This window comes from Lepus europaeus, chromosome 4, assembly GCF_033115175.1.
Source record: "Lepus europaeus isolate LE1 chromosome 4, mLepTim1.pri, whole genome shotgun sequence".
Classification (NCBI taxonomy): domain Eukaryota; kingdom Metazoa; phylum Chordata; class Mammalia; order Lagomorpha; family Leporidae; genus Lepus; species Lepus europaeus.
Window position 1 is genome coordinate 22,582,138 of NC_084830.1, and position 26,946 is coordinate 22,609,083.

Below are 26,946 nucleotides of genomic sequence, written 5' to 3' on the forward strand. Positions count from 1 at the left end.
CGGCTTTGTTTCATGAACCTGACGCACGGAATGAATAACTATTTCTGAATTAAGCTACACTGAGATGACAATCCTGGAAGGGCTCAGCAATTTGCATCTTGTGTCCCGAATGCAGATAGCAAATTATCTAGGATTCCCATTATCACTGTCACAACTGAAAGCATTCTTTCATCAGTACAAATTAAATCAGCAGAATTTGTCAACCTAACTGCATGCTATGTGTTCAGTGAACTAGCTGGAAATATAATCATTAATAAGCTCAGGTGTACAGCAGATAGTTGAATATGGTCAAGTTCTATTTCTTTTCAAATAAGTGTGCCTCAGTGACGAAGAAGGGTTTGATGGTGCATGTATTCGATGTTTCTATCATCCTCAATTCTAAACATTAGATATTAACATTCCTAAAACCACCTTATTGCATTTAGTTTGCTTGGCTGATGAATGACATTTCATATCAACACTTCAGTCTCTGCAGGATTAGCATGCTTTTCTAGTCATGTCACTGTGTGCACTTGTGCATACTGTGTACTTACTTCAGTGGTTAGCACATTCTTTCTGCAAAGGGTCACGTAATAAATAATTTAAACTTTACAGGGCATACAGTTTCTTTCATGACTACTGAACTCTGCCATTGTAGAGGGAAAGCAGCCACAGATAATATGTAAACAAATGTGCATGGCTGTATTCCAACAAAACTTAATATATAAAAACAGGCAGTAGGCCAAATTTTGCTCATGGGTGGTCATTCTTCAACTTTAGATTTCCTTTAGAAAAATGAATAGAAATTTTTTAAAAGTGCCTGTAACACAAAGACTAACTTTCACAAACTAAATTTAATTTACATGAAACTTTCAAGCATTTGAAGTACTTAAGATGGCAAACCAGTAGCCCATGTCAAACCTTTCATAATTTTTAGACTATGGGCTAAGTTTTTAAGGAATAGTGCAAAATGATGAACCAGACATGAAGTGCTATAAATACTTTGTAGACACTGTAGGTAAGGCACAGGGCATGATTAGGAACAGTGTACACACATTATAGTTCTTTGTTATTAACAGAACTGGTTTGTTATGGGCAAATTTGACTCACTGATTAAAGTCCCAGAGTCTTTTCAGAAGCACTTTCAGAAAGAGCTATTTAACCAATTACCACAAAATTACTATGTTCAGTCAAAGGTGTAGTTGTAATCCTCATCAAAGTTGTGTCACATTTCTACAGTGCAAACCACCGGTATAGCTGAGTAAAAGCCAACATAGTACTCTGCCCAGAAACACAGTTGAACCAATGAAGCACTATTTGAATAAGTAAAGTATAAACAAGAATCAGAACCAAGATGGCTACAGTCCCAGCCCCCACTAATTCTCTTAAAATTTCCAATTACCTTGACCCTGGACGATAGTGCAGAAATAAACAATTGCCAAAAAAGCTGGAAGCAGCCAGTACCGCATCTTGCATTGAAAAATCTTCATTTTCTTTCTTGATTTTTACATAGATTGTAGCAGCTGCCTGAAAACAGAGAACACAAGGAAGACTGAAAAATAAAGTCTATACAGTCATCTAGGACAGGCAGATGTGCCAATCTGAATTAACTTGTCAGGACGTAATTAACCTCCTCAAGCACTGTGCGTTTCACTCTAAAATAAAAGCTGATGAAAGATTTGTTTTTTAAAGATGCTATTTTTAGTCATTTGAAATATTTGGGAGAAAATATCAATATATATCTTGTATAAGAACATAAATTTCATAGTGAATTTCCCAAATGGCTGAATTTCCCAAATGGCTAAATTTCATAAGTTTAAATGAAATGAACATTAGAATGAATCACAATGACATGACAGTAATGTTTCCTCCCAAATTTACCACATAAAGTTAAAACTCCTGCAATTGTCTTACATTGCCTATTAAGTACAAATACACAGAATGATCAGAGAATTGAAAAACCATCTTGTGCTGATATTAAGTTGCTAATGAGACATCTCTTTCTTGAGTTGAAGAACCTGTAATCCTTGAGTCTTGTCTCATAGCTCGTTTTTTCCTAGTTTGTGTGAATCTCAGACTCTTCTAAATTTTTCTTTTTCATTAGGTATAAAAGAAAGAAGAGCTATAAGAAAAAGAAAGATAAAAATAGACAAGGAAAGAATAAAGGAAGGAAAGGAACAAGGAATAGGGAGGAGGGAGAGAGGAACAGAAAGAGGGAGGTAGAAGGGTGAAAATTGGGTATTAATTTAAAGGTCAGTCAATAGGATGAGCACTATAGTACAGTGGTTAAGGTGCTATTTAAGACACCCATAAGACACACTTGGGACACATAATAGAATGCCTGGTGTCAAGTCCTAGCTCCACTCCCAACTCTAGCTTCCTAATAATGCGCACCCTGGGAGGCAATAGGGATGGTTCAATCTGTTGCCACCCATGGGGGAACCTAGATTGGGTTCCAAGCGGCTGGCTTCAGCCTGGCCCAGCCACAGCTGCTACAGGCATTTGGGGAGTGAACCAGTGGATGAAAATTTGTCTCTATTTCTCTTTCAGAAAGTAAAAATAAATAATAAAAGGACAATCTATAGACTATGATTTATTATAAAGGAAAAATTATAGGTACTATCCTTAGAGATAAAGAAGACATTTCAATACCGAGGATGTATTTTTTTTAACTTTTATTTAATAAATGTAAATTTCCAAAGCACAGCTTTTGGATTACAGTGGCTCCCACCCCCAATAACTTCCCTCCCACCAGCAACCATCCCATCTCCCGCTCAATCTCCCATCCCATTCACATCAAGATTAATGTTCAATTATCTTCATATACAGAAGATCAATTTAGTATATATTAAGTAAAGATTTCAAGAGTTTGCACCCACATAGAAACACAAAGTGTAAAGTACTGTTTGAGTACTAGTTATAGCATTAATTCACATTGTACAACACAGTAAGGACAGAGATCCTACATGGGGAGTAAGTGCACAGTGACTCCTGTTGTTGACTTAACAATTGACACTCTTGTTTATGGTGTCAGTAATCACCCTAGGCTCTTGTCATGAGTTGCCAAGGCTATGAAAGCCTTTTGAGTTTGCCAACACCCAGGATGTAGTTTAAATCATATATCCATTCATTCACTCATTCCCCAATATCATTCCATAAAGGATTTGAGGCAACACAGCAACACATAAAACATAACATAGAAGGTAAGATTGCAAAGATCTAACACATAAAATATAGAACTCCACTTTAATTTTAGATAAACAGCAAATAATGTGAGTATAAAAATGTTCCAGGCACTATATGAAAAATGCATTGAGTAAATTCTTTTAGTTTCATTTTCCACAAATTTTTGAAGTAACCTTAATCCTGAAACAATTACCAATTATTCATATGAAATGAAACTTTAACTGAGCATCCTGTATTTCACTGGCAACCTTAGTATAAAGGGAAATTTTGTGAGAAAATAAAAATTAGCTAAGAGAGCACAGAAAAAAAATGTGTCTGGTCCTATATACTTAGCAGAGATAACCACAAATGTGGCCCCAAACCAATGAATTTGCAGCCCCCCCCCCCAAAAAAAAAGGAAACATGCTAATATTTAAGGTTTATTATATTGCTAGAATAAATTTTAAAATGTAATTTTCTGGAGCGGAATAGGCTTTCCTGATACTGAAAGCTGAGTCCATTTTTCCATGGTTCATCTATAAAAGATCCTTGCACTTTATTCACCATAAAATGTAGAGCCCCTGCTGTATGCTTAGACTGTCCTATGCATTCTGCACAAATAAACTCCTTTATTCCACATATTCGACCATTCCAATGGAGGGAGAGGCTTCCCTGCCAGTGTTAGGTCCTCCAGCAAATCTAAAGTCAAAGTGGGGAAGGTAACTGCTTTCTGGACACTTGCCACAATGAATTCCTGGGGATCCTGCAAGAGCGCAGCCCACGGAAGACAGAGTTGATCAGACCATTTTGCTGCATCCTGTTGGACCTCACCTCTACTTAAATCACACTGAACAATGCCAAGACAGCTCCCCCCTGGGGGGGTCACATAACCCACAAAGGGAAGTCCAGGAGCTGGCCTCAACTTGTAGAACACAGTGCTTCACTTAGGAACACAGCCCTTGTCTGTGGTTTGCTTTCCCAAGATTCCTGGAACACTGACACAATGTCGAATTATTTGAAGGCGAGAGCTAGGTCCCTGTGAGGCTAGACTTGGACAAAGAGGTGACTCAGGGATTCCAAGGTTCTATCCATCTTGGTTTTGCCTCTGCAGAGAGCTCTGATGCCTGAATTCTGACAGTCCTGGACTGAAGTTGTGCAGCTCACTGATGCATTGGATCACCAAAGAATCCCTCCCAACACCTGCCAATCAGAAATATCCCGGAGTCCAAGGGCTCCTCAGCGGGAGGGCTGGGGGGAGGCTCTCCCACCAGCTCACTTGTCTGATTGTGTCTGCATATTATATAACTTCGTGCTTTATATAACATTCAATTTACATAGCTACTTTTTGAAATTATATTAATAACCAACCTTTAACAATTAGTTTTCTTTTCATAAAGGGTTATGGTATCAACATTAGTTTAGCTTCAAAGAATAAACTAGGCTGGCACCACGGCTCAACAGGCTAATCCTCCGCCTTGTGGCGCCAGCACACTGGGTTCTAGTCCCGGTCGGGGCACCGGATTCTGTCCCGGTCGTCCCTCTTCCAGTCCAGCTCTCTGCTGTGGCCCAGGAGTGCAATGGAGGATGGTCCAAGTGCTTGGGCCCTGCACCCACATGGGGGACCAGGAGGAAGCACCTGGCTCCCAGCTTTGGATCAGCGCGGTGCACCTGCCACAGCGTGCTGGTTGCAGCAGCCATTGGAGGGTGAACCAATGGCAAAAAGGAAGACCTTTCTCTCTGTCTCTCTCACTGTCCACTCTGCCTGTCAAAAAATAAACAAACAAACAAACAAAAAGAATAAACTAGAAAGCTTTCTCTATTTTCATAGTTTTGTAATTGTCAAAGTAGCATGAGACTGAAACAGAGGAAATGGGATAAATGGTGAATAAGTCTTTGATGAACTACAGGAGGAAAAGCCCCAGGAGATGCTTAGGATCCCAACTCCACAGGGACAACTAAAACAAGATTAGAGGATTACCCAAAGATGTAAGCAATCCTTACACAGACAGAAGGCAGGCAGACAAGAGATTTGACAGGTACCACTTCAAGCTTCAATTCTATCTAATCAGCACATCAGTCCATCTGCCAGTTATACAGACAGCTGTCCACAACACCCAAAGAAGAATACACTCTCTTAACTCAAATGAAATCTTTTTTAAATTCTCTGCCCCAAACACCATAACTGTTGGTTTCAAACAGAACAAAAGCAAAGGGAGGAAAAGCTACACCTGACCATCTTTGCCTTTTCTGGCATTCAAGATGCCATCAGGAGACTAACAGCAGATACCACATGATACTATTTCAACAGTGGGCAGGGGTGGTGGGAGGAAGGAGGGGTCTTTTAAGTCACAATCCAATAAATAGCCTTTCTCTGTTCTCAAAGCACGGAGGTTCCTGTGCCCAGGTGTGAGGCCATAATTAATGTGTTACATTGGAAGATAATCTGCATTTCAAGTACTTTAGCTTAATAAATAGGTAGATGCTATACTAGTGTTGGCAACTTTTTTTTTACTATTTACATGGAAAAAGATTGTAGTCAGGGCCTATCTTTAAGTTCTTCTTTTTTGTTGTTTATTTTAAATTAAGATGAGTGATACCATATTGGAGAAGTGGAATTTTAGTTTTCTCAAGCTTTTCTGCCAAGTCCCAAATTCTTGGACAGTACAGTGGAGGCAAGAAAAAAAAAATCTCAGTTCCTATTAAAGTGCCATGAGATATTTTAATATTTACTAAAATGTCAAATCCTAATTTGCTGAAATTTTGCCCAAAAGCCTGCACAACACAAATAACTTTCTTGATTATTTGGGGGAAGGGGGTTGGTTTTAAAATATTAGAAAAGGCTACTTAGTACTGAGTTCAGAAAGTATAAACCATATTTGAGGGAAGTTGATAATGTTTAGTACAAGTTTTCTCAAAACGCTGTCCCACCTTTAAAATCAGTAACTTAAAACCAGCCCCATTAGTTCTAATTTGCCCTTTCTCGACTTTGTATGTTTGTCTTATTTAATCTCCCTTTTACAACCAGCTTTAAGAAGGAGCAAGGACCCCAAGTACAACATTAAAATGTGCTCACAGGCACCCACGAAACTCCCAATCTAACATAGAGCTAGTTTTATCAAAATTCTTAAAATATTTATTCTAAAGTGTTTATACACCACACACAGGCACACACTCCTGCCAAGACTTACATATATATACATGTCCAAACTTTCAATAACATTCTATTTAATCATTGCTGACCTATGAAAAAATAAAACTTAAACAAAATGGTTTTTAGCCACCTGGCATACCATATATCCAGTAGTTCCAGGTTTTGAAAAAGATTGTTATTTATAGTCTATTGGAATTTTCAACAATCACTATTGAGAGTCCTATCTATAACCAAAGCACTGTGTTCGATACTTAGGAAGATATAAAACTTGATACTTTGGTGAGATCACTTACAACTAATTGAAAAGAAAGACTACCTGAAAAGCCCTCAGGGAGGTCCCTTACAATTTATTGCAAAGGGGAAACATAAGGAACCACATAGAAAAGTTGAACAAAATAAACATGAAGTACAGTGAAGAGTCAGCACATGGTTAGCAGCATGTTATCAACAAGTTAAAAGAACTTAGAGGAAAGGGGATGGTATCAATGGATTTGCTACTTGGGTAGATGCTGAAGGAGGAAGAAGAATCATTTTAAGGTTGTGGGACTCACATGGCAAGAGGGTTTAGGCAAAAACTGAATATCCAGATAATAACAGAGACAATAATTATTTGCATGTGGGAACTGCTTTAGACTTTTCAAAATACATTCCTATCCATTTTTAATCAGTCTCCTGAGAATAGCTCTATACAAGTTTAAAATAATTAACCATACAAAGATGTGAAAGGCCTGACTTAATGGTAAAACTACTACTCAAACAGTACTTTATACTTTGTGAGTGCAGTCTGTTGAAATCTTTACTTAGTATATACTAAATTGATCTTCTGTACATAAAGATAATTGAAAATGAATCTTGATGAAGAATGGGATGGGAGAGGGAGTAGGAGATGGGATGGTTGTGGGTGGGAGGGAGATTATGTGGGGAAAATCTGCTATAACTCAAAAGTTGTACTTTGGAAATTTATATTTATTAAATAAAAGTTGAAAAAAAGTAAATCATAGGGTTAGAAAAAGAGCAATTATAGTTGCAAGTTCACAAAAATGAGGCTTGAAAGAAATGGAGATATTTAGGCGCATGTTCTTTTTTTATTATTTTATTAGAGATGGGGGAGAGAGAGATTGTAGAGGGATGGGGGGGCACAGAGGGAAAGAGAGAAATTCCCATGCATTGATTCACTCCTCACAACAGCCAAGACTGAGCCTGGGCCAAAGCCAGAAGCCAGGAATTCAATGTAGGTCTCCCACATGGATGGCAGGAACACAATTACAAAGACCATCACCACTGCCTCCCAGAGTCTGCTTTGGCAGGATGCTGGGGTCTAAGGCCAGAACCAGGAAAGGAACCCAGGTACTCTGAAGTGGGAAGCAGGTATCTCAACTGCTAGGCTAACAGTCTCCTCCCATAAGCATGTTTTAGGCCTAGTTAAAATAAGAATCATGCACACAGAACAGGTATCTTCATATATCTGAATAGCTTTCATGAAGATAATACAGGATTATTTTGGGTAGCTTCTGAAAATAGAACTTGAACCAGTGGATTGATCAAAATCTATGGGAATGTGGATTTAGAAGTAAAGAATTTTTAATGGTAAAACGAGTATTTAAACAGTATTTTATCCTTTGAGTGTCTGTGTGGGTGGGAACTGTTGAAATCTTTACTTAGTATATATATACTAAGTTGATCTTCTGTATATAATTAAAAATTAATCTTAATGAAGAATGGGATGGAAGAGGGAGTAGAAGATGGGATAGTTTGCGGGTAGAAGGGTGGTTATGGGAGGAAAATAATCCAAAAGTTGTACTTTAGAAATTTATATTTATTAAATAAAAGTTTAAAAAAGAAATAAAGAATTCTCTACGTAAAGACAGACAACAATTACAAGCCATGCCTAATTTATGATAGGTAGTTGAACAATGACTTTTTGATCTTATAAGGGTGTGAAAATGATGTGAATTGAGTAGAAACTCTTCTTTGAATTTGAATTTTGATTTTTTTTCCTGCACTATGCAGTAGAGTTCTTTCTTGATGCTGGGCAGGGCAACGAATCACGGTTTTTCAGTCAGACCCATGATTGTCAGGGAGAATAACCAAATAACCGTACATGTACTGCATGCTAAGCTATGAGGTTCAGTAAATTTAAAGTGTATTAAATGCACTTTCCACTTAGAATATCTGAAACTTATGGTGAATTTTTCAGGACATAACTCCATCATAAGTCAAGAAGCATCTGTATTATTTGTATATTAGCATCATGGCATAGTAGAAAAAACTCTGCAGTGGGATTAAAGACCCAGTTTTATCATGGTTAGCTTGGTAGTTAGCCTTTGCCTCCCTGAGGGAACTCCTCTCTACGCACGGGGTGGTGTCAGAAATCAAAGGGAAATCTATAGCACTCTTCTTAGTCCAAAGTGCCCATAGGGACAGATCAGGCATGCCAGCAAAGCTGGGCATTGAGAAGGAAAGTGACAGGAAAGAGTGAACCACAATTGGCGGGGGGTGGGGGGGTGGAGCAAAACTCCTCTTAAGTTCTGGACACTTCCAAATGGTAAAGAGATCATTAATCAGGAACACTTAATCATTCATGTGTATGCACGTTATATTAGAGCTTCAACATACTCAGGGGCCAGCGCAGTGGCGTAGTAGGCTAAGCCCCCGCCTGCAGCACCAGCACCAAATATGGGCACCGGCTCATGTTCTGGCTTCTCCTCTTCCTACCCAGCTCTCTGCCAATGGCCTGGGAAAGTAATTAAAGATGGCCCAAGGGCCTGGGCTCCTGCATGCACCTGAGAGACCCAGAAGAAGCTCCTGGCTCTTGGCTTTGGATCGGCCCAGTTCTGGCCGTCGTGGCCATTTGGGGAGTGAACCAGCAGATGGAAACCTTTCTCCATGTCTCTCCCTCTCTCTCTTCTGTGACTCTGCCTCTCAAATAAATAAATTAAGTATTAAAAAAAAAATACTCCTATGGCCAGTGCCGCGGCTCACTTGGCTAATCCTCCGCCTGTGGCACCGGCACCCTAGGTTCTAGTCCCGGTCGGGGCACCGGATTCTGTTCTGGTTGCTCATCTTCCAGTCCCAGCTCTCTGCTGTGGCCTGGGAGTGCAGTGGTGGATGTCCCAGGTCCTTGGGCCCTGCACCCACATGGGAGATCAGGAGGAAGCACCTGGATCCTGGCTTCAGATAGGCGCAGTGCACTGGCCGTAGCAGCCATTTGGGGGGTGAACCAACGGAAGGAAGACCTTTCTCTCTCTCTCTCACTGTCTAACTCTGCCTATCCAAAAAAAAAAAAAAATACTCCTACACAAAGCAACAACTTATATGAAGGAAATCATAAGCAAGAAAATGTTAAGACTGCTCTCAGAAATTAAACAACAAACCAGATAAAATATCAGTAAGGATACAAAAGAGGTGAATAACTCCATGAACTGATATTTGTTGAACATTCACTAATTGCAAAATGTACATATTTTTCAAATGTACCAGGAAATTTTAACAAAATAGGCCATTCTGGGCCATAGACTCAGTAAGTTTTGAGAGACTAAAAGCTTATAGAGCATGTTTTCTGAAAACATAATTAAATTAGAAACGAATAACATCTTTACAAAATCCAAATATGATGAAATTAACTGGGCTTCTAAATAATCCTTGGGTCAAAGGAGAAATCACAATGGAAACAAAAATATGCTTGAAAGAAAATGAAAAATAAAAGACAATCCATAAAAACTTTTGGAATGCAGCTACAAGATTAGAAAGAGATTTATAGATTTAAGTGTTTACATAAAAAAGGAAGACTTAAGGGGCCAGCATTGTGGCAGTGCAGCATAGGCTACTGGCTGCCATGCTGACATCCAATCTGAGAACTGATTAAAGTCCCTGCTTCTCCACTTCCAATCCAGCTCCCTGCGAATGCACCTGAGAAAGCAGTGGAAAATGATCCAGGTACCTGGTCCCTGCCATCCATGTAGAAAACCCCAATGTAGTTCCAGGTTTCTGGCTTAGGCCTGGCCCAGCCCTGGCCCATTTTAGGGAATGAACCAGCAGGTGAAAAGTCTTTCTCTCTCCCTTTGCACATGTGTGTGTGTGTGTGTATCTATCTCTCTTTTTCTCTCTGTAATTCTAGTTTCAAATAAATAAATAAAATGATTCTTTTTTAAAAAAGAATACTTAAAAGTCAATGATCCACCTCTAGAAGCTTAAAAAAGCAAATCAGATGAAAATTAAGTTGATACTAACCAAACAGTACTTTATACTTTGTGTGTCTTTGTGAGTGCAGTCTGTTGAAATCTTTACTTAGTATATACTAAATTGATCTTCTGTACATAAAGATAATTGAAAATGAATCTTGATGAAGAATGGAATGGGAGAGGGAGTGGGAGATGGGATGGTTGTGTGTGGGAGGGAGATTATGTGGGGAAAAGCTGCTATAACTCAAAAGTTGTACTTTGGAAATTTATATTTATTAAATAAAAGTAAAAAAAATAAAATTAAATTGAAATGAATTAAGACAAAAGCAAAATCTAAAAAAAGCAAAATTATAATTAGTAAAATTGTAACAAAAATCAAAATGTTCTCTTTGAAATATTAATAGAATTGAAAAGCTTTAGAATGTGTAGTCAGAGAATACAGATAGAAAACATGACTACCAGCACCATGAATAAAAGAAAGCATTTCACAAACTAATTAAAAAGAAAAAAAATTATTTTGTCAATAAATCCAATAATTTAACTTAAAATTTTTAACTGTTGAAATATTCAATCTTCAAAGAAAGCACTGTCGCATAGTGGGTAAAGCCACTGCACTGGTTTGAGTCCCAGATGCTCCACTTCCAATCCAGCTCCCTGCTAATGCACCTGAGAAAGCAGCAGAGGATGGCCCAGGTACTTGGACCCCTAAACCTACATGGGAGACTGGGAAGAAGCTCTTGATTCCTGACTTCATATGGGCCCAGCTCCAGCCACAGCAGCCATTTGGGGAGTCAATCAGAGGATGGAAGATCTTTCCACCATCTCCCGTCTCTCTCTCTCATGCTAACTCTGCATTTCAAATAAATAAATAAATCATTAAAAAAGAAATATTCAACTTCCTAAAATAGATACATAAAGAAATAGAAAATTGAAATAGCCCTATGTCTAATAAGAGGGACTACATTTATTTAAAATATTTCACAAAGAAAATTACAGTTCAAGATATTTTCACTAGTGAATGCCATGAAATATCTAAGGAAGATGTAATACCAATCCTTAGGGCCGGCACTGTGGCATAGCAGGTGAGGCCACCTGCAGTGCCGGCATCCCATATGGGTACCGATTTGAGTCCTGGCTGCTCCACTTTCGATCCAGCTCCCTGCTATGGTCTGGGAAAGCGGTGGAAGATGGCCCAAGTCCTTGGGCCCCTGCGTGGGAGACCCAGAAGAAGCTCCTGGCTCCCAGCTTCAGATCGGCACAATTCCAGCCATTGTGGCCAATTGGGGATTGAACAAAGCCAATGGAAGACCTCTCTCTGCTTCTCCTTCTCTCTATGTGTAATTCTGACTTTCAAATAAATAATCTTAAAAATACCAATCCTTCTCAGAAAAGACATGAACTTAATATAACTTTTTTATCAAAACTACATATCAATACAAAAAATAAAAATTATAGAATATCTTTAATGAACATAGATACAAAAATCCTTTATAAAATATCAAATAACATTCAAAAATTTATAAAAGTAATAATAACTAAAGGGATTTTATCTCAGAAATGTAAGACTAATTTTTTTTTGACAGGCAGAGTTAGACAGTGAGATAGAGACAGAGAGAAAGGTCTTCCTTTTTCTATTGGTTCACCCCCCAAGTGGCAGCTATGGCCGGCACACTGCGGCCGGTGCGCTGCGCTGATCCAAAGCCAGGAGCCAGGTGCTTCTCCTGATCTCCCATGCGGGTGCAGGGCCCAAGGACGTGGGCCATCCTCCACTGCCTTCCCGGGCCACAGCAGAGAGCTGGACAGGAAGAGGAGCAACCGGGACAGAATCCGGCGCCCCAACCAGGACTAGTACTGGGGGTGCTGCTGCCGCAGGCAGAAGATTAGCCTAGTGAGCCGTGGCGCCGGCCAAGACTAATATTTTTAAATCAATAGAACTTATACTGATGGACCAAAGAAAAAATCATCTCAATAAATGAACTAAATGTTTGAGAAAAATCCAAAACCCACTCTTGGATATTAAAAAGAAGAAGAAAGAAACTCAGGGGCAGACATGAGACATCTGGCACAGCAGTCAACACACTGTTTGGGAAATGTGAATCCCATATTGGAGTGCCTGGTTTGAATTACTGCTACTCTGCTTCTGATCCAGTATCCTGCTAAGGCACACCCTGAAAAGCATTAGGTGATGGCTCAAGTATTTGCGTCCTTGCAATGCACGTGGAGGACCTACACTGAGTTTCGGCCTCCTGGCTTCTGCCCAGCTAAGCCCTGGCTATTATGCACCTCTGGGGAGTGAAATCACAGATTGAACATCTCTAGCTTTCTCTTTCAAATAAAGTGGAAATAAATATACTTTTTAGTTTTTTAAAAAAAGTCGGCAAACTTAGAAGGAAACTGCTTCAATCTGATAAATGCTACTTATGAAAACCCATAGCTAATATCATCCTTAATGATAAAATATTGAATACTTCTCTCTTAAGAACAAGAATATTAACTAGGATCATTTTCATTCAATATCGTATAAGTCCTAGCCAGTGTAATAAGAGAAGAAAAATAAATAAAATGCAAAATGAATGGGAAGTAAAAGGTAAAACTGGCTTTATTCACAATCAAATGACTGTTTGCATAGAAACTCTTAAGGAATCTATCAAAAAAAAAAAACTTCCTTGGCTTAATAAATAAATTTAGAAAGGCTGAAGGACATATATTAGTAGGCAATAATCAATCAATTCTTATATAATAGAAAACAAAAAGAAATAAATTCAAAAAATATATTTATAATATCATCCAAAATATAAAATACTTATAAATTAATAACATGTAAAACTTCTACATTCTTCAGTGTGCAAAATATAAAAATACAAGACTGTACTGCTGAGAGAAATTAAAGTCAAAATAAATAGAGCAATATACCACATTCATAGGTTGAAAAATGCAATACTATTAGATTGTCCTCAATCTAGAGATTGAATGTAATGTTAACCAAAATTTCCACAAGTCATTTCTTGGGCAGAAATTAAAAGATTACATAAATTGCATAGAAATGCAAAGGACTTAGAATAGTCAAAACAATCTTAAAAAGAGCAAAGCCAAATAACTCATATTTCCTACTATCAAACCTTGTTACAAAGCTCCCATAAATGACAGCAGAGAAACTTAGCCTAAGTAAAGCTGGAATGGAATAACTCCAGACATTTTTGGTCAATTCATTTTTCAGAAATACGTCAAGATAATTCAATAGGGTAGGGAAAACCTTGTCACCAAGTGGATTAGAAACAACCAGATGAGTATGTTAAAACTAGACAAAAATATCCCCTCAATCTTAGGATATATAAGCATTTCTAGAAAGCATATAAAATCTACTAATTATGGAAGGGAACAGCAATAACTTGAAATTATTCAAAATTTAAAATGCTCATCAAAAAACAAGAAAATAAAAATAAGAAATAAAATGGTAAGCCACAAATAAAATGGTAAGACAAAATATTTCATATGGATTTGAATTAGATATCTGGTGATTCTTAAGATTTTCTGAAGTTTTTAATAAAAATATTAGGGGCTGATCTGAATATTCTAGAAAAGCGCCTGATAGAATAAAATCACTGACTGGTCCAGGACCAAAGGTCTTCTCTCCAGGCTGTATGCTTCTTGAAACAGAAGCCAGACTTTATTTGCCGTGACATCTTTAGTATGACATAACATCACACATTTATACTCAAGACACATCCAGTGAGTGAATGAATACCACATGACGCTGGTTTCATATCTATAATTTTACAAAGGTTTATTTTTTTCTGCCTCTTCTCAAATTCAGTTCTTTTTAAAGCAGTTGTCTGGTGTGAGATTCTGGCAAAGCAGTTAAGATGCTAGCTGGGACACCAGCAGCCCTTCTTGGAGTGCCTGAATTTAATTTCAGGCTGCATTTACGATTCCAGCTTACTGCTGATGGTTCAAGAACTTGGGTCCCTAATAATGACTCTGTCCTTTGTTCTAGACCCTGTCTAGCGCACTTGGGCCTCATTCCTTTGTAATCATAACCTCTACTCTACTCCCAACCTGTGTGTACTGATGGTCCTCTTCCCCCACTTAATGCTGTATAATAGTTCAGACCTGGTAATTGCCACTCTTAGGATCATTGGTTACTATCCTCAATCTGTCTTTTATGACCTTGTCTAAATATGATCAGAGTCGGCAAACTTGGAAGGCTTCCATAGCCTTGGCAACTCATGACGACAGCCTAGAGTGGTTACTGGCACCATAAACTAGAGTGTCAATTTTTTGGGTCAACAACAGGAGTCACTGTGTACTTGCTCCTCATGTGGGATCTCTGACCTTAATGTGCTGTACATTTTTATTTAATGCTATAACTAGTACTCAAACAGTATGTTTCACTTTGTGTTTCTATGTGGGTACAAACTGTTGAAATCTTTATACTAAATTGATCTTCTGTATATTAAAAAAAAAAAAAAAAAAGAACTTGAGTCCCTGCTGCCCATGTGGGAGTTGAGTTCTGTGATCCTGGCTTTGCCTGGCCCGGACCCTCTGGGAAATGAACTAGTAAATTAAAGTTTCTCTCTTTTTCAATTAAATGACCATAAATAAGAAAATTTTAAAATTTGAGTGGTCACATTTTATTTTTAATTTCAATCTCATAAGTAATATGAATATATTCATCAGAAAATTAGAAGCACACAGATAAAGCTAAAATTCCTTCTGCATCTTTACTCTTAGTAACTTGGTGGCTATCATTCCCAACTTTAAAAACTTTCATATATGTATACATATACTTTCATATATGTATGAAGATTTTGCTTTATGTGGATGTTTTTACGTAAACTATACTGTCTTGTACTTACTGGCCTATAACACAAATTTAGTCATTCAACACCATAACTTTGAAATCTATCCATATTGATACATATAGAATTTATTATATTTCTGTCATAATTTCATATTATGAATATACCTATTTTACTCAGTCATTCCTTTACTCACAGATGTTTGATATTGTTTCCATTTCCCCCCATTTTAACAATTCTACAAGCCACTCCCTTGAACACAGACAGATGTTCTAAAATCACTAAAGGTGGAACTTCTGGACACAGGGTATGCTTATTTCTTTTAAAAAGTATCAACAAATATTGCCCAATTGGTCTCCAAAATGGCTATGCCAGTTTTTATAATAAAAGTATATGTGAGGCTGGCACCGTGGCTCAACAGGCTAATCCTCTGCCTTGCGGCACCGGCACACCGGGTTCTAGTCCCGGTCGGGGCGCCGGATTCTGTCCCGGTTGCCCCTCTTCCAGGCCAGCTCTCTGCTGTGGCCAGGGAGTACAGTGGAGGATGGCCCAAGTGCTTGGGCCCTGCACCCACGGGAGACCAGGATAAGCACCTGGCTCCTGCCTTCGGATCAGCGCGGTGTGCCGGCCGCAGCGCGCCGGCGGCCGTGGCAGCCATTGGAGGGTGAACCAACGGCAAAAAAGGAAGACCTTTCTCTCTGTCTCTCTCTCTCATTGTCCACTCTGCCTGTCAAAAAAAAAAAAATTAAAAAAAAGCATATGTGAGTGCCTGTTTTCTCATACTCTGATATCAGCAAATTCTTTTATAAGTAATTATACTTTAATGTTCAATATTTCTTTGACTAAAAGTATAAAAGATGGTACGCCTTCTCATATACTTAATTTTTTTATGAACTCTCCAGCAAATACTTGGTCCTTTTCAAGGGATTGTTCATCTTATTCACGAGAATTTGTGCATTTAATATGTGGTTCCTGTTCCATCATATATACTAAAAATATTTGGCCCAATACCATTTTTCCTTCTTTTTGTCTTCTACAGTTAATGGAAGGCATAGAAATCTTTCTTCTTTGGAATTTTAATAGTTTCCATTTTCTTTTCGTACTCTTATGGTTCAAATTTTACATTCAAATCTTTGCTCACTCAAGAACTAGTGGTCATTATGCTGAGAAATAAGCCAGGCACAGAAAGACAAGTGTCACATGGTCTCACTCCTGTGTGACAACTAAAAAGTTTAATAGTGCATAAAAGTGGCTACCAGACGCTGGGGAGAGTAAGGGAAGGGAGGAATGGGTTCTAAGGTATATTTAAATAGGAGAAAGAAGTTCTGGCAATTTTTTGCACAGTAAAGTGACTATAGAAAATTATAACATACTGTATGTGTGTGTGTGTGTGTGTGTATGGAGATGTCAGACAAAAGAATCGTAGATGTTTTTACAATGCTAAAAGCTCCCCTGATTTAAACACTGCATAATGTGTACAAGGATTGAAATCCAACATGATATCCTATAAATATATATATATATAACATGTATATAATTTTATGTCAGCTAAGTTTTAAAATTACTTTTAAAATCTTTGATAGTCTAGAATATCTTATTAAATGGAAAGATTTTTAATTTTCTGCCTTGATTTATAGCCAATTAGTCCATATATAACTTTTATAGAATTATCCATCTTTTGCTGAAGCTTAAAAATGCTACCTTTGTTTTCTATGGATTTTTCTGTTTGTATATGGCTGTTGAATAATTATAATGATCAAAACTTTTGGCCAGTGCCACAGCTCAGTAGGCTAATCCTCCGCCTGCAGCACCAGTACACTGGGTTCTAGTCCCAGTCGGGGCGCCGGACTCTGTCCCAGTTGCCCATCTTCCAGGCCAGCTCTCTGCTGTGGCCAGGGAGTGCAGTGGAGGATGGCCCAAGTGCTTGGGCCCTGCACCCCTTGGGAGACCAGAAGCACCTGGCTCCTAACTTTGGATCAGCGTGGTGCGCCAGCCACGGCGGTCATTGGAGGGTGAACCAGCAGCAAAAGGAAGACCTTTCTCTCTGCCTGTCAAAAAAAAAAAAAACTTTATAATATAGGGCCAGTATTGTGATGTGGGGGGTAAAACCACAACCTGCAATGCTGGCATCCCATATGGGTACCAGTTCGTGTCCTGGCTGTGCCACTTCTTAATGAGCTCCCTGCTAATGGCCTGGGAAAAGCAACAGAAGATAACCCAAGTGCATGGGCACCTGCATCCAATGGGAGACCTGGAAGAAGTTCCTGGTTCCTGGCTTTGACCTGGCCTCAGTCCTGACTGTTGCATCAATCTGGGGAGGGATTCAGCAGATGGAAGATTTCTCTGTCTCTCCATCTCTCTTTGTGACTGTTTCAAACAAGTAATAATTGTTTAGAAAAAAACTTTTATAATAAATATAAACTTACATCTTGTTTTACATTTTTTCTATCTATTTTTGTATACCAAAAATTCCTCAAAATTAAATTATTAGGTCAATTTAGGTAGTTTTTTTCTAACAGTTTATCTTTCCATCCATGAAGAATGTATTTCTTTGTGCTTATTCAAGTAGTATTTATTTTCTCATGGAAATTTTCACAAAATTTTCATATGTTTTGTGCATTAACTTTTTTCTAATACTTTTTAATTTCTTATGTATGTTTCTCTTTAATCATTTTTGACCAAATAGATTTAAAATTCATTTTTATATTAATTTTATAATCTAACATTCCATACTAGAAGTTCTTATTATCTCCAGTAGTTTAACATTGTCAGTTTTAGTCTGTAATAACTGATTTCACTACTTTTTTTCCAGCAGATGATAGCTTTCCTCTTATGTTCCAAATATTATGCTTTTCATTTTTCCTGTCTTATTGCTTTGTCTACTATCTCTAGAATACTGATACTTGCTACCTTGTCTTATTCTAGTTTTTAATAGGAAGGCTGCTTTAGCATGAATTTGGTTTTGGTGATAGATGGCAAGACCAACAGACTGGTAGGTAAGACAAATAAATATATACTAACAAGTTTATTTTGTTATGTAGCCCCATCCATGTAGATTATTAAGTTATTAATCTGACAAATAAAATGCTAAGTTATGTTAGCTAAGGAGAGGATCAGTGTCTGAATAATAGTAAGCATAATAAAAAAAAAAAAGAAAACTTGCTATGTCAAGTATGAATACCAGTATTATTTTGCTGGTTTTATAAAAATAACTTCAAAGATTTTTTTTGTGTGTGTACTGTATTGTTAGTTTTAAGAGCACTGGCATTATAGATTTTTTTACATTTTTGTTAGTATTCAATTGCAAAACCATAAGGGACTGGTACTTTTGGGGAGGTTACTTTTTAACAGTGTTTAACATTTTGTACCTATTGTTTTAATTATAATTTCTATATAATCTAGGATCTGTTTTAATGATTTCTATCTTGCTTCAGGTAATCCATTTAATCCAGATTTTTTAAATTTTCATCATTTTAATTACCACGTAATTCTTTTTTATTTTGTTTTCATTTGTGATTCTTATTTATTGTGTAATTGGGCTTACTTCATTTTGCTTTTTTATTTTCTTAATTTTTTTTATTTTCTTAACTTTTCTTCTTTTTTATTTTCTTAATTTTTCTTTTTTTATTTTCTTATTTGAAAGAGTTACAGGGGGAGAGCAGAAGATACAGAGATCTTCCACCTGCTGGTTCACTCCCCAAATGGCTACAATAGCTAGGGCTGGACTAGGCCAAAGCCAGGATCCCAGGACTCCATCCAGGTCTCACACTTGGGTTGCAGGGGCCCAATCACTCAGGCCATCTTCTGCTGCTTTCCCAGACACATTAGCAGGAAACGGTCAGAAGCAGAGAACTGGGACTTGAATAGTGCTCATACAGGATGCCAACACTGCAGGCAGCAGTTTAACCCACTGCACCACAATGCTGGCCCTTCATTTTGCTTTTTAAAGACAAAATGGTGAATCAAATTCAGAGATTTTCATTTAGAGGGAAACATCTAAAAGGAAGGCAAAACAAGTAGAATAGTAATAAGAGATGGGAAAGTGAAAATAATGAAGAGGATGAGGAGGGGAAAAAAAAAGTAGGAGAAGAAAGAAAATACTATAAAGGCAGAAAAAGATATTTAAAAAAAAAAAAGGTAACCTCCTTTGTCCCAATGTGGGACAGTGCTCTCTGGATCAGTGCTACTCAAAACAGCTGATCTGTGAGCTGTTTGTTACTGACCCACAATAAAATAAGAAGTTTATGCCCAATTGAGAGAATGCAATGCTTTCTTTATCAGGAATGCCTTGCTGTGAAAAATTTCTCAGCTGAAGTGACCTATGGTCAGTGACATTTTATTCACATTTCAGTGCAGTTTCATCTTATCAAGGGCAGGTACCACCAGTTTGTGAATGTGCACCAGGAAGCAGTAGCAACAAACTACATCCTTCATTTAGCAGATCTCCAATAGACTGCATCTATCCCTCATCCCATTGCAACCCTCCAACTAACTTTACGGCCTTTGGTAACTGTTCTCCCTTCTGGATCATAGCTAGATGAGTAGTTTAATCCATAGTCAAAAAGTTCAACACACATAATAGGAAATCAGTAAATGTGAATTGATTTTGATGATCAATAATTGAATGATCAGGATTGGTATGTACACTTCACAGTCATTGCACTGCACACTTTGCATTTGGACTAAGACAAATGATATTTGAAATTTGCAACTCAGCTTGCCAGTTGTGTGCTCCAATGCAAAGCTGTGTCACCTGGAAGAAAGGAGTTGTTTTCCCCCAATTGTGTGGACCTGCCCAGAAAGGCCACCTTTTTCTAATTTACAGAAAGACCCTATTAGATGAACAACAGTCCAATGAATTACTCAAATGCAAGAGATTTGATTGCAAATTAGCCTCAGAAATGCAGCTGCTCCAACTGTCTTAAAACAGCTGCTGTAAATTCTATGTGATAGAACACAGATCCTACCCAGAAAGTAGGAAAAATTGGATTGACAGTTCCCTGGCACAGGAATGTTCCATCGCCTATCTTCTTTTTCTCATTCTTTAAGGACTGACAGTTCCTCTGTCAAAGAACTAGGCGCTTGTTTATCAAAAGCTGTCTGTAACTGGTATAAAGCTACATGCACATCTCTTCACTGATTTCCTTTCACTCAGGAAGGCTTCCCTGATCTGCAATTCTAGGCTCAGCTGCTCTTCCTCTAATTCCTTCAGTAGTAATCTGTTTGCCATTCTGCAGCACTTAACACAGTACTACAGTTGGCTATTTGCAGTCCTACTCACCAGAGTATAGTATTCTCATGTATTTTGAATACTTAGCACAGTGCCAGTAACATTGCAGGAGACAGGGCTGGGAAGTAGAGGGAGAAGAGAAGCAAAAATCTGGAGATAGAAGCTCAGAATCAGACATCAAGGCAATGTGCTCCTCTTTGAAAAAGCAGACAGAAAGCTACCCAGGAACAAGTCCTTATCCAATAAAGGCCCAATAAGTATCCTTAGATGCAGACATATCCTAAGACATTCTGATGAGCTTAGTGAGCCCCATCCTCTAGACAAAACTGTCATAAGCAACTTTGATAATTTCTGGGAGAAAAGAGACCAAAACTATCCATTAAATTCAAAGATAGGGACATCTTCCGAGGTAGCTTCAACAAAGGTGTGTTGGCAGAAATAGCAACAAGACTACTGACTGAAGCAAATTTCCTTGTCAGAGCAGGGGTTTGGTGTGGTGGTTAAGATGTTATTTGGAATGCCTGAATCCCATATCTGAAGTGCCTGTGTTGAGATCCCATTTCTGCCCATGATTCCAACTTCATATGAATGAGCACAGCTTTTACGGTACAAGTATTGGGGACCTTGCCAACCATGTGGGAGACATACATTGAGTTCCCAGCTCCCAGCTACAGCTTGGCCCAGCCCTGGCTATTGGGGGCATTTGGGGAGTGAACCAGCAGATGGAAGATCTCTCCCTCTCTCATTCTGCCTTTCCAATTAATCAATTAATAAATCTTTTTAAAGTATATTTCAAATTCCATATACTTTTCTTAATCATGTATCTGTCACCTGACTTTGTGACCCTAGGCAAATGTACCTCATTTCCCTGACAGTCAGTGATCTTATCACTAAAGAAGGAATAATATTTCCCAAGTAACTGGGAGATTTAGCATGTTTCTGAAGGAGAAAAACACAGATACCCAATTAGTAGACAGAAAATATGTTGATACTCCCAACTCACACTCCCCCCACCCCAAACTCCACTGCAGCACTTCAGCTTATACTAACAGCTTGGTGTATCTTGAAGAATAACTGGATCTCTGCCAATTTGTATTTACTTATAGAAAGAGTAGAAAATGGTTTTCCCTCTGTCATCTAGCACCATCTGGGAGCAAATCTGCCCAGCTTACTTTTGTCACATTCTTTTAACATTTCTTTCCCCTGACCCCCACCGCAGGTTCCCCAAGGGGCCTCTAAGATCTCCTTTATTACTGACTTTGTTCTCATCAAATCATAACCCCAGATAATGTGTTAGCTCAGTGGTGCCCCAACAACACTGCCCCCAGCCTGCAGCAATTCAGAAAGGCCCTTGTCCTCTACTGGAACCGTAGGTTGTACTTGACAAGCCAGGAAAACAGCATTCATTTAGCTGAGTTTGGATCAAAGTGACGGCCAGTGGGGTCTGGAGGCACACCACTGCAGAGACTGTCCACTGAACACAGGCACAAGATCATGTTTTACTCCATGAAATATGTAAGACTCAACAGGAGCTTAACCCCTGAAAGGGGTCTTTTGGTGGGCAGGGGGTGGGGGTGGGGGGCTTGCCTTTAGTGACCCTGATCATAGCAGTTTCTCAGCCATTCTCGTGAACAGCCCCAGCGGATTCTAAGGCAAGCATGGAAGGCCCCTCGAGTGCTCTGTGAAATCCTGTGCTGGACAGTTAGAAGAGGATAGGGCCAAAAAACTCCTCCCATGAATTCTGAAGCCTGGAACCCATCCAAAACTGCTCCAGGAATGCCGATGGGTTCCAAGGAATCCAGCCCTGGACATTGCTAAGAGGCCTCCCTCGTGTGGTTCCTGTCTTCTCAAAGGGACCTGCAGGAGGCCAGGGCTGCCCTGGAGGTTGAGGTTCATTCTGGTTCAAGGCTTCTCAAGCAGCAGTTCAGCGCTGGCTGAAAGAGCAAAAAGGGATCGTGTGCATCATGGGTGAACCTCGGATGTGTTTCCCTTGATCAAAGAACCAGTCACAAAGGACCGGGTGATGTACACTTCCATTTCTATCAACTGTCCAGAGCAGTCATGCCCACAGAGCATGGGTGGCAAATTAGGGGCAGAAGGGGAGTTACTGAAATTTGAGGTTTTTTTTGGGGGGGTGCTAAAATTTGGTGCATATACTATAAACCATGGAATTGTACACTTTTCATGGGTAAAGTATATGATCTGTGAATTATATCTCAACAGATCTGTTTAAAAAAACAAACTGTTCTGAAGTCTCTCTTATAATGCACCAAATCCTTGATTCCAGGTTGAGATCATCCAAGTTGTGCTTCTGAACAACCAAGAATCCGAACGCCATTCATTCATTCATTCACTCGTCTATTCATTCTAAATTCCCCAGTGAGTTCTGTGTGTGCAAAACGGGGCCATCATCTCAGAAACAGAGCAGGCCTCCTCATGCACCCAGAGGAAGTCTGTCGCTGATGGAGTAGGGCGCTGCAAGCGAGGCTGCAGTCTCTGACCCTCTGTAGATGAGGGGCCCAGCTTTTAACAAGAAAATATTTTGTCACTTCTGCAGAAGTTCCACAGAGCTACCCAAGCCTTACTGCCTTATTTCTCTTAGTCCTGGCCACCCCCATCCCCACCCCCACCCCTCCAACCTCTGGCAGCAGTGGACTTTCCAAAGCCTCCAAAGGGGAGCACGAAACTTCCAGAAGCAATAGACCTCTCAGTAGACAGAATTAACCTTCGGGCGGGAAACCCAGGCCCCCGGGAAAACTGCACGCAAGCTTCGCTGGACCCTTTCTTTCCAGAAGAGCAGTACAAAGCCCTCCTGGACCTCATAGCGCGAACCTGAGCTAATCGACGGGGCGTGCTGCCCACAGAGGACTCAGAGCCCAGCTCCAGGAGCCAGATGTCTATGGTCACGCACCTGCGGGCAGCCTGTCTCGGTCCTGGCCCCACGAGGCTTGTGTTTGCCGGACCCTCACCACGCTGCGCCTGTGCGCACTGGGAGCCCAAAGCCAACTCTGGCAGACGCTTCTCCGTCCAGCCCAGGCGCCGCGCACGCCAGGGCTAGAAGCAGGGAGCGCTCCAGAGGGGTTGAACGATAGGAAGAGAGGTAGAGAGATCCTCCAATATCCAAGCCTGGAGGAACATCTCAAAGCCTCCTGGCTTCAGATGCCCAAGCAAAACGCTCTAAGCTTCCGGATTTCCCGGCACAGAGACGCGGCAAAGAGCGCCTCACTTCAGCACTCTCCGTCGACGCGCTCTGCCCGGCGGCTCCCCTTGGCGGCCAGCTCCTGTTCCTCAACTACCCAAATCCACTGCAGGTCAGCGCACCTCATGATCCCAAAGGGCTGTTCTGGCAAGCTCTCCAAATACAACTTAAATAGAAACTCTGCCGTCTACAAACAGTCAGCCGTTCCCTTAAGACAAATTTCTGAGCCCCTTTCCCACCAGACAATCGCCTTTACTAAGCCTCATTCTAAATGGTAGAGTTGGAGCCGCCACGGCACCCCTGGCCAAACCCAGCTTCTTCCCGCCTCACGCAAGCTCCCAAGCGCGTGGAAAGCGCCCGGATAACTGCAAAAGGTATCTCCACACTCGCGGCACGCAGCGGGGCGTCAGGGTGCCCCGCCCCATCTCCCCAGTCCCCCAGCCCAGGTCTCCAGTCCCTCCAGGGCGCGCACGTGTAAACAAGGTGCGAGTAATTGCGAGGCGTTTGCAGGTGGCTTGCTCTCCACTTTTCCTACCTCAGGAACACTCTTCGAAGCGGAAACGCAGAAGTGCAGAGAAAACGGACCTACCTGTTCACTGCGATGCCCCCAGTCCAGGTTGGGGGGGTCTCTCCACGCTTCGGGAAGCTGCGCGCTCTGCCGCGAGCTGGTTCTTAGAAGCGCACCACCCTCGCGCGCTTCCCTCCAAGCGCCCTTTTAGTCTCTCCCTCCTTCTCCCTCTCCCACCCCCTGCCTCTCCCGCGCTTCGCTCTCCCTGAGCGCCCAGGATCAGATAAGAGGGAAGGCAGGCCCGCGGGCGGCCAATTATAGGGCGGAAGGTGGCCAGGAGGGCGGGAGGGAGAGGGGGGAGGCAGGCCTAGGGCCCTAACCTCACCCCCCCCCCAACCCGCCTCAACTCCGCTTTTCCCCTCCTCCTCTCCCCCATCCCCGCCCCACAGGCGATGCGGAGGAGTCCGCCCCGCGCCTTCCGCAGGCGCTCCCACCCGAGACCTGGTTGCAGCCCGGTGCAGTGCGCCAGGGGCTGGCCGCTCCCGTACCAGCCGTTCTGGAGGCCCCTGGAGGCCCCGGGGTCTCGAGCTCTCCTGGTTTCGTGTGCTCGGTGCCTACCTCCTCATCCTCAAAGACCCGTGCTGCCTTACCGCGTGGGAGACCCCGCGCTCCGGGTTTGTGGGTGAGGCAGACGGGACCCGATCCACCGTAAAGACTCTCTTGGGTCCTTTCCATGCGCCCCCCTCCCGCTTTACCCCATCATAGCTCTCAGAACAGGGCTATAAACGCCAGAGCAGCGATGCTCAAACTGTAGAGTGCAGGGGTGTCGAAGTGGATATTTTCGTTGGTTAGAGAATCACGAAGGCAAGCGGTTTCCTGCGGTCGGACTTCGCACCTGCAGGGTCCCCGCCCGCCGAGATTCGGGCGGGCTGCAGGGCTAGGCTGAGGCCGGGGACCTGCGTTTATTAAACACCGCAGTGGGTTGATCCACGCAGGCCACCCTTTTCAGGTCTCTGCCCTGAGGGGCGAACAGGAGGTCTCCAGGGCCCGGCGCTCTCCCCACTCTGACCTCTTAAACCCGCGTCCGTTTTTTCACCCCTTCTAGAACCGTGTAGAACCCACCCCCTCGCCCGCTCTATTTTTCACCACCTGGCTTATTAGGTGTGCTCAAAGGTGACGGGGAGGGCGCGTAGAAACTAGGAATCTAGCAAGACCCTATTTTTTTTATGAGAAAAGTGATTTCTCGCCTTCAAAAGGAGCTATCCCACCACGGACAGAGGCTGAGGATGTGCAGAAGAGCGAGGGCAAGGGCTGTGTTAGAAGCTCCGGCCCTGCCTCCGCCCTGCACCGCCAAGCATCCAGGAAGGGGCCACAGCCACGCTGGGATCCATTTCAGGGTGGGCCTTCCCACGCCCTGGCTGTTGCGCGCCGCCGCCGCCTCTGCGTTCCGTGCCTTTGCGTGCTATCCGCGGCCCTGCCCATGCCCTGCGCACTTTGTCCCCCAGGTCCTGCGGTTGGAGCAAAGAAGGCCAGCTCCAGACCCCGCCACCGCCCCGTGGTCTTGGCAGGAGTTGGCCTCGGCTCGGGCGCAGGGTGCAGCTGCAGCCAGGCGCCACTCCGCCTCCGCGCTTCACTGCACGCGCAGCGCAGCTTTCTGGGAGACGGATTCCAAGTGCGAGGGCTCCGTCGCAGAGCGGCAAGTGTGAGAGCACCACCTGGTGTCTGGATGGGGAGGGAACTGGAAAGGGCCCCTCGCCCTAGAAGGACACGCAGGGAGCTGAATTCCTAGCGTTTATTCCCGGGGATAACTACCATTTTATTAGATCGTCCTCTGCCCTCGAACAGGTGATTTTCATCCTCATATTCTGTTCCCAGTTTTCACTAATAAAACTTTTTTCTTATGTTCATTTCTACCAAGATGCAAATGACCAATATAAGCCTTTCTTTTCATTCCCTTGAGGGAAGTCTCTGCATGTTAACACAAGTTTTTAGGTAAAACTTCCAGGAATACCTTTTATTCATTAGAGAAAACTGGGACTGGGAGATTCCCGGATGATTTTACAATGTAAAACGTATACAAAAAATCCAGATACAAGTAGACATGCATATTTGAAAAATATTGTATGATGATGTGTATTGGTGTACTAATCTATTAAATGTTATTTTTAAATTTCCTAACTTGTACTCACCGTTTTTAACGTTTGGCTTCTCCCCTTTCTCTTTATAAATAGGCTTCAATTAATGTTGAATAAGAATAGCTGGTTGCAATCAATTTCCCACTGAGTCACAGTTGGATGTGAATTTCCAGACCTTTCAACTGTTATCTTAGGGTGAACCTAGCATCTGGTAGAGTACAGAGAACTGAACCATAGAAAAGACCAGAAGACAGCACCCGCCAAGGGTCTCCATCCTCAGTCTAGGAAAAATTGCATAAGCTTATGTGGTGCCTTTTCAAAGATAAACAAAAATCCCAACTTCCCACTGTGAATGATTCTGAAGCTCTACCACTCTTCCCCAGAGTGTCATCGAGAGTTTGTGGTGTGATTATAAACCTCCTCCTCTCTAAGGCACACACACACACACACACTGTTACTCCTTTCCTCTCCGTGCCCTGGAACCTTGCAGGAAGACTTCGGGGTAAACCCGAAAACCTGAATTGAAGGGCTTCGCTGCCCCTTGTTTTTTCACTTGAATGATTTAGTGTCTCTGAGAAGAAGAAAATTATAAAGGATTA

At 41.3% G+C, this 26,946-nt stretch overlaps 1 protein-coding gene across 4 annotated transcripts in view; it reads right to left on the reverse strand.

Moving 5' to 3' along the window:
- Positions 1 to 24,484, reverse strand: part of COL14A1 (collagen type XIV alpha 1 chain) — a 264,888-nt gene extending 240,404 nt beyond the window's left edge. For 3 of the 4 annotated variants that reach the window (XM_062188053.1, XM_062188054.1, XM_062188055.1), the window contains exons 1-2: positions 24,294 to 24,484; positions 1,382 to 1,506 (exon numbers count right to left, since the gene is read on the reverse strand). In XM_062188053.1, coding sequence (XP_062044037.1) covers positions 1,382 to 1,469 — 88 coding nt within the window. In that variant the 5' untranslated portion in view covers positions 1,470 to 1,506; positions 24,294 to 24,484. The remainder of the gene's footprint in view (positions 1 to 1,381; positions 1,507 to 24,293) is intronic. The other variant, XM_062188052.1, reaches the window with a different exon arrangement.
- Between the last annotated feature and the right edge of the window lie 2,462 nt (positions 24,485 to 26,946).